The sequence below is a fragment of the Pangasianodon hypophthalmus genome, chromosome 21 (genome assembly GCF_027358585.1).
Source record: "Pangasianodon hypophthalmus isolate fPanHyp1 chromosome 21, fPanHyp1.pri, whole genome shotgun sequence".
Taxonomy (NCBI): domain Eukaryota; kingdom Metazoa; phylum Chordata; class Actinopteri; order Siluriformes; family Pangasiidae; genus Pangasianodon; species Pangasianodon hypophthalmus.
This window is the reverse complement of record NC_069730.1, coordinates 515,729-523,228: the sequence shown is the minus strand read 5'-3', so window position 1 is coordinate 523,228 and position 7,500 is coordinate 515,729. Positions and strand designations below refer to the sequence as shown.

At 41.3% G+C, this 7,500-nt stretch overlaps 1 protein-coding gene across 7 annotated transcripts in view; it reads right to left on the bottom strand.

The window, feature by feature from the left end:
* Positions 1-7,500, bottom strand: part of usp45 (ubiquitin specific peptidase 45) — a 34,896-nt gene that overhangs the window by 4,365 nt on the left and 23,031 nt on the right. For all 7 annotated transcript variants that reach the window (XM_053227622.1, XM_053227625.1, XM_053227623.1 and 4 more), the window contains exons 9-13: positions 5,889-5,976; positions 3,479-3,560; positions 1,720-1,811; positions 1,556-1,612; positions 1,314-1,439 (exon numbers count right to left, since the gene is read on the bottom strand). In XM_053227622.1, the coding sequence (XP_053083597.1) occupies positions 1,314-1,439; positions 1,556-1,612; positions 1,720-1,811; positions 3,479-3,560; positions 5,889-5,976 (445 nt within the window). The remainder of the gene's footprint in view (positions 1-1,313; positions 1,440-1,555; positions 1,613-1,719; positions 1,812-3,478; positions 3,561-5,888; positions 5,977-7,500) is intronic.

Genomic DNA, 7,500 nt, shown 5'->3' with positions numbered 1-7,500 from the left:
ATAAATAAATATAATAATACACCCTACCTAGTGCACGCCATGCGTCGTGTAACGCCATTTGAGATTCATCCACAAAAAAATGCATGATTTCTAATTTTTTTGTTTTATTTTATTGTCGAATGACAAAGTCTGCACTCAGAAATGTCTGATTAAAGTAATGGCGCCCTTGGCCTTTTTTGGTTCGCATGTTGTTGTGTGTATGAGGGAGACACACCCAAAATAAGCTCCTCCTACTTTCACAGGTAAGGTCATGTGATGGCAACCCCGAAGAGGGATAATGAGGAATCAGTCCCGCTGAGAGGAGGCTTGGGGTTTAAACCGCGTTACATTTTCAAAACAGTCTTTCGACAAATCAGAGTTTTACGGGGGAAAAACCTGCAGCTTGTCTCTTTTAGTTTAGACGTAGACACTAGAAAAATGTAAATGTTACAGAAGAATGTTTGTATGTTAGTAAAGAAATTAACACATTACGCAACAGAGCACTTTTCAGATAAAAACATAACGAAGGCTGTCGGGTTTTACTGCAGAAACAGAAGCGAGTGTCACAGTCAGAGTCTCCAGAAGAGCTGTGATATTTCTCCATGATGTTCAGTAAAACTGCACACCGTGTACCTGAGACTGCTGACGCAGTTTAGTTGACTTTGTTTAGTTTATTACTGTTTGCTGCTCTTTATAGTCATCTTTATGTAGAAGTGTTGTAGTTCTGAAGGCGTCTTTGCTTTACAGCATTTCTCTGCATGTACCTGAGACTTTTGCGCAGTATTATATGTACACATACTCTAGTTTCTATGGCGACGGGATTGTACACGCTGTTTGGACGCGTCTGCGCTTAACAGCGCCGTAGAGCAAACGGCGCTTTAATCACTTTTAGTAATGATAATTATAAAGTCTTTGATTTGACACTTCATTGTAGGACTGATTAATCATTTTCAGTGACTTCCCTAATTAATCTCGTTAACCGATGTTAGCTCTGTACGTGTGTGATGTTAGCTAAGCTGAACACACCCTGATAGATTTTATTTCACATCAATGAACTCAAAACATTCTCTATTCACCGTGACGGAAAGCGAGGACGCCGCGTGTCTTTCACGCTTACTAATGTGAGATGGGAAAAAGGGGGCGGGGCTTACAGTGGGTCAGCTATTATCAAAGTGTTCAAAACGACTACACAACTGTCAATCATTCCAGCTTCATATGTTGACTGATTCATCTGCTGTTTTATTGGGGAAAAAGAGCGATAACTCGTAGCAGCGTACTCCAACACACACTGTGTGAAGGGAATCGGACACGATATAACCGCAGCCGTACGCTACCTGGGCGCTCGGCTTCTTCCCGTTCCGGCCGACGTGTGAATGAGACGGCTCGTCAGCGTGGCCGCTCGGGGACTCCTGGTCTCGGCCCGGTTTGCTCAGCCTGCCCGGGTTCGAGGGTTTGGAGATCTGTAGGAGAAAAAACCCACAAACAAAGAAGAAGCACATTAACATGAGAGGAGATCTTTGAAAAAAAAAAAGGGTGAAAATGTCAGAGAAGGAAAAATAAAAGCATTATGTCTCACTCTTTCTTCGATGATGGGCAGAGAGATGTCGATAAAAGCCTCCTTCACTGTAGAAATCTAAAAAGTAACACACACACACACACACGATAAATCAGTTCAAGGGCAAGTATGAGGAATACGCACACACACACACACACACACACACTCTTGTAGGAAACACTTACATGTTCACACTCTTCACACATAATGGTGTTCGTCAACTCGCCAACAAAGATGCGATCAACAAAGTTCATCTTCACGCCCTCTTTACCGTACGCTGTGACACACACACACACACACACACAAAAGACGACAAGTATGTAGAAGATTAAATAGCACAGAAAATAAAGAAGAGAACAGAAGAAGAAGGTAAGCGAGGTTTTGCTCGTCTCCAGATTGTTAAAGTGATGAGAAGTGCCATTAAAGGAACGAACTCACTAACAACTCGTTAACAACACACAGCAGCTTGTAGTCATTACCGGATATCATTTGCATAATGCTAATTAGGCGCAATTCACTTTTAATAGTGTGACTGGATTTATAGTTGGATTAGAATTCAGTGTTTCAGTAGCGATGTTAGACGCTGTTTCCTCTTTTCTAACGAAATTTTTCCTCACACCAGTAACGAACTCAGGGTTGCCAGATTGTTCCGATTAAACCGTGTCTAATGAATGAATTCAGCTTGGACTGATGTGAAGTCAGTGTGAACTTCCTGCACACAAATCATCACCTCATCTGCGTCCCCTGTGTGTGCAGATTTCAACAGATTATAAAGCAGACATACACTGACATTAAACTCTAATAACAATCATGTTATTTTATTTCCTAACCCCCTCATTTTAATGTAAATCTGATGAACAGACTTATGGGATTGTCCTCATATCTGTGTTACCTTCTGGCTTCTGCTTGCACTCTGCACATATTCTTTAACCATTACGTGACAATAAGCATAACTAACAATCTCTCTCTCTCTCTCCCTCTCTCTCTCAGTCTCTCTCTCTCTCTCTCTCTCTCTCGCTACACATGCTACTCCTGAGATATCAGTGATCCTGACATCTTCTGCTCTCTGGACCTGCCTGATCCATCCTGATGTCCTACTTCTGGTTGGAGTTCTCATCACTTGGAAATCACTCGCTGCTGCTGAGGATGACCTCCAACATGGACAGGCTGAAGATACATGAGATTACTGTGGATGGTGCCACTTAAAAAACATGAAGATGCCTTTGGACTTCAGTTGATATGAACAGTTTTGCTCTCAAATCTCCATCAGTGAACAGCTGATGAGTTACAAATACAAAATAAACTTCTTGTGAAAATTGTAATGAATTTCCTGGTTGCACAACTGCACTATTTGTCCATGTAGTACACAGTTACAGAAGGGAATGATTTATAATCGCACTATCGGGTGTCACTCAGATGAGGATGGTTCCCTTCTGAGTCTGGTTCCTCTCAAGGTTTCTTCCTCACATCGTCTCTGGGAGTTTTTCCTCACCACCGTCACCTCTGGCTTCCTCATTAGGGATAAATTCATACATTTACAATTTATATCTTGAATTTATATATTTCTGTAAAGCTGCTTTATGACAATGTTGATTGTTAAAAAAACTATACAAATAAAATAAAACTGAATTGAATTGATTGCAGTTTATAAAATGAACATATTCCTCATCACAGAGCATCACAGGAGGTTCCTGATAACAATATCGTAATAGATTTCTGTAACAGATTTTTGCTACATGTCCATTATAAAAGCTACACTTTCTATAAATCTTTATTCACCGCTGAATATCATATTTATCATATCTATGCATTTCAAATATTTGGTTATTAAAGTACATTAAATGTGTAGATAGCGGTAGAAAGTGTGAGATTTAATCAGGCTGCCACTAGCTGGCGACGTCGCTCTGTGTGTGTGTGTGTGTGTGTGTGTGTGTGTGTGTTTACCTTTGACTTGGCGTTTGGTCTCCTCATCAGCCGTTCTCTCAGTGGGATTATTAAACGCTTTCAGGATGGCCGCTTTGATTCGCTGACGGGTTAAAGAAGAGACGAGAGGAGACGAGACTCAGCAAAACAATCTCACACACATTTACTGGAAACACTTCATCTCTCTCACACACACACACACACACACACACACGCGCACACGCACACACACACAAATGCACACACACACAAATGCACACACACACAAATGCACACACACACCATGCTTCTGAAAACTGTTAATCGTTATAGCAGATCAGTTTACGAACAGAGTCGAGGTACAAACATGGATACGAAGACGAGGCACACTATTAGTTTTTTTTTTATTAATTTAATTCTTTCTTTCTTTTTTTTTTTTAATTTTATGTAGATAGGTTTATCTGGGATCCTGCAGACGGCAACAAAACTATGTGTGAGCTAGATGTTTTTAAGAATAAATAATATAATACATAAAATCATAACTTTACGAGCGAGATTGATACAAATGTCTGCGTATCTCATAGGGTTTACACTGAATTAAACAACAAAACAACTCTTCTGGTTTAGGACACGCCCACTTCGGGTTTAAATACAAATTTGCGTAATATAAGATACTGTTTTATTTCCTGTAAATATAACATAAAGTGTATAAACATTGTATATGGTGTTACACACATACACACTAATGTATGTGAGAGGTTAATGGGAGCTGATGTGGTCATGAAGTGTGTGTGTGTGTGTGAGAGAGAGTGTGTGTGTGTGTGTGTGTGTGTGTGTGTGAGAAAACACACAGCCACAGTACAGCACTAATCGATGGATAATTGTCCGTGGTCGCTGTTCTATTGTCCCTAATGACTATTTAGGTCAAAAAACCCGGCTAATCCTGCTACACACCCCAAACCCAGGGACTCGTACGCTAATTAATCACACACACACACACACACACACACACACACACAGGGAGAGAGAGAGAAAGGAGAGGTGTCTCACACTCAGAGCAGATTGGATCGGATCGGATCGTTAGTCATTGAGGTAACTGGTGATGATTTAATTATAGTATTTTTGCCGCCGGTTTCGATAATAAACACTAACAGTGTGGTATTTTGTACAGCAATGATGCAAAACTTTCTAAAATAATAAAATATAAATAAAACTAAATGTACAGAGCAGTTAATAGCTGTCAGCATTACAGGGTGTGTGTGTGTGTGTGTGTGTGTGTGTGTGCTGAGACTCACTCATGAATAAGAAGGGTTAATGAGACCCTGTGAACCTCCCCTGAGTGTGTGTGTGTGCGCGCGTTTGTGTGTGTGCGTGTGTGTGTGTGTGTGCGCGTGTGTGTGCGTGTGTGTGTGTGTGTGTGTTCCGCTCAGCAGCTGAGTATTTCCCAGGCTACTCTCGGCTCCTCACCTGCTGCCGGCTTCAGGAATAAACAACTCATCTTCTACTTATTAAATACAATGAAATAAAATTAAATATAATTAATACACAGAATAAATACACTGCATTATCCAGACACTGCAGCTTTATATGTCGTAATTACGCTGTAGATTTATCGCCTGCACTTCAGGTCTGAAGTTTAATATTCCTGCCTGTGGCAGTGTTTATGGTAAAAATCACACAGTAATAGTTACAGTAATATTTAGTAATATTTATTTTGCTGTTAAACATAAACACTGTACGCTCGGGTCGGGCCGAGAGTCGAGATTTCTGTAAGAATACTGCGATAAATATCTGTAACCGATTATCAGTACGTGCTCATCAGAAGGTAAAAGGGGCGTGTCTTAAGTCCAAAAAATGTCGTCCTGTGAGCTTGAAGGGGGCGGGGCATGAAGTCTAGGGGTTTTTATTCCCCTCAAGCCTTTGTTTTGACCCCCACATGGGGCAAATCCACCAACTATTACCCCACATGCACTGTCTTACTAAAACCCCTCGAACTGACTCTTCCTTGAAATAAAAACAGTCCTCAATGGTAAAGTCAGTGGGCGGGGTTTCAGTAAGACCACACCCCTTTTTTTAAAACAGTGCATGTGAGTAAGAGTTGGAGGATTTGCCCCATATGGGGGTCAAACCAACGCTGAGAGGCATTAATATGGTATAAAGCGGAGAAACTGGACAATAATATGATATTAGGAATATTTAACACTATTTTTTATCTAATAATTTTTAGATTAAGACAAAGCTAAAGATTTTAATAATAAAGTCAGTTAACTCTAACCACAGGTCTGTTTAATCCTATATGCTTTACTACTCAGGTTTACATTAAGGTTTAGTTTAAGGTCTGATTTAGGGCTAAAACTAAGTTTAATAAGAGGAAGACTTAAGGTCAGATGAAATAATGGGGATTTATTGAAATGCCACACACACACACACACACACACACACACACACACACCTTGTTCTCCTCCATCCTGACCGAGTCCAACAGGTAGTGTAGGAGCTCCTGACTGTCCTGCTGCTGATAACCCTTAAACCGAGGTGCCCTGAAAGACAGAGAGAGCGAGAGAGAGAGAGAGCAAGAGAGAGAGCGAGAGAGCGAGAGAGAGAGAGAGAGAGCGAGAGAGAGAGCGAGAGAGAGCGAGAGACACACACACACACACACACACACACAATAAAACAGGATGAATGTGTATTCTTTTTGCTCAAGGCCTTTCCTCCTCTGATGCTGGGTAAAGAATCTCTCCACATTTTAGTCATTAAACAACAGCCATTATTCTCCTCCTGACAGCTTTCAGTCAACCAGCTGGGGTCACTCACACTCAAACACACACACACGCTCACTCACACACACACACACACACACACACACACACACACACACACGTCTGAACGTACCTTTAAAGGACGAAATAATTAACTATGTTATTTTAAACAACATGATGCACATGGTTACGTTTCTCATCTAATAAAAGCTTAATGAAGTGAAGACCACGCCCCCTCCATTGAGACTGACAGGTACAGAGGCCACGCCCCCTCCACTGAGACTGACAGGTACAGAAGCCCCACCTCCTTTACTAGAACTGAAGCACAGAGGCTCAAGGTTTCATATCGTCTCAGGGAGTTTTTCCTCATCACCGTCGCCTCTGGTTTGCTCATTTGGGATACATTTAAAATTTATATCCAATATTTATATATGTCTGTAAAGCTGCTTTGTGACAACTGAACTGAACTGAGGCCACGCCCCCTTCACTAGAAGAAAAGCACAAAGGCCACGCCTCCTTCACTGAGACTGAAAGACAGATAGAGATGGAGGTCGGTTCTGAAAAATGAGCCTTTAAAAATTAGCATGAAGCAGAAAATTAGACTGCGGCAGGCTGGTCGCAAGGCGTTCTTGCATAGCTCCGCCCCCAATTTACTTTTATACAGAAAATGGCACAAAATGTGACTCTTGAACCGTATTAACACATTAGAACCTTAAACTTGTTAAAAACGTTTCTGCAGGATGATGGAAAATAAAATGCGTCTCTTAGAAACCACACATCACTATTCAGAAATGCTCCGAGGCTTATTAAACTGTCGTTGTTCTGTTTTGCGCTGATTTGAAGAGCGCCGCATTGATCACAGACACACTCCTGAATTAAAATAATGACTGACGTGCCGTAGAGAAATGAGCAATCAGCCACAACGCCCTGTTTCACTTTCGAACCCAGTGGCTCAGCTCCGGGGAAAAAAAAGAAAAACCTTCTGGAATCGATCATGGGTGAGACAGAGCGAGAGAGTCTGAATGGGAGAAAGAATCCAGAGAAAAGAGCCATCAGCAATTAAAGTTTACAAAGCAGCAGCGTGGAGAAGGACAGAGACATTCCTCTGAACGGAATTCCGAATTATTATTGATTACCAACCGACTGAGAGATAGAAAACATTCCTGACGCTCAGATGGAGGATAAATTCACAGTTAAACCCAATATCACACACTTCTGATTCAAATCCATGTGAAGTGTCTCCAGAGTCGTGATTTGATTCTGTATGTTGATGTATTTCCTTTGGACACAGGAAGTCAGAGTGAC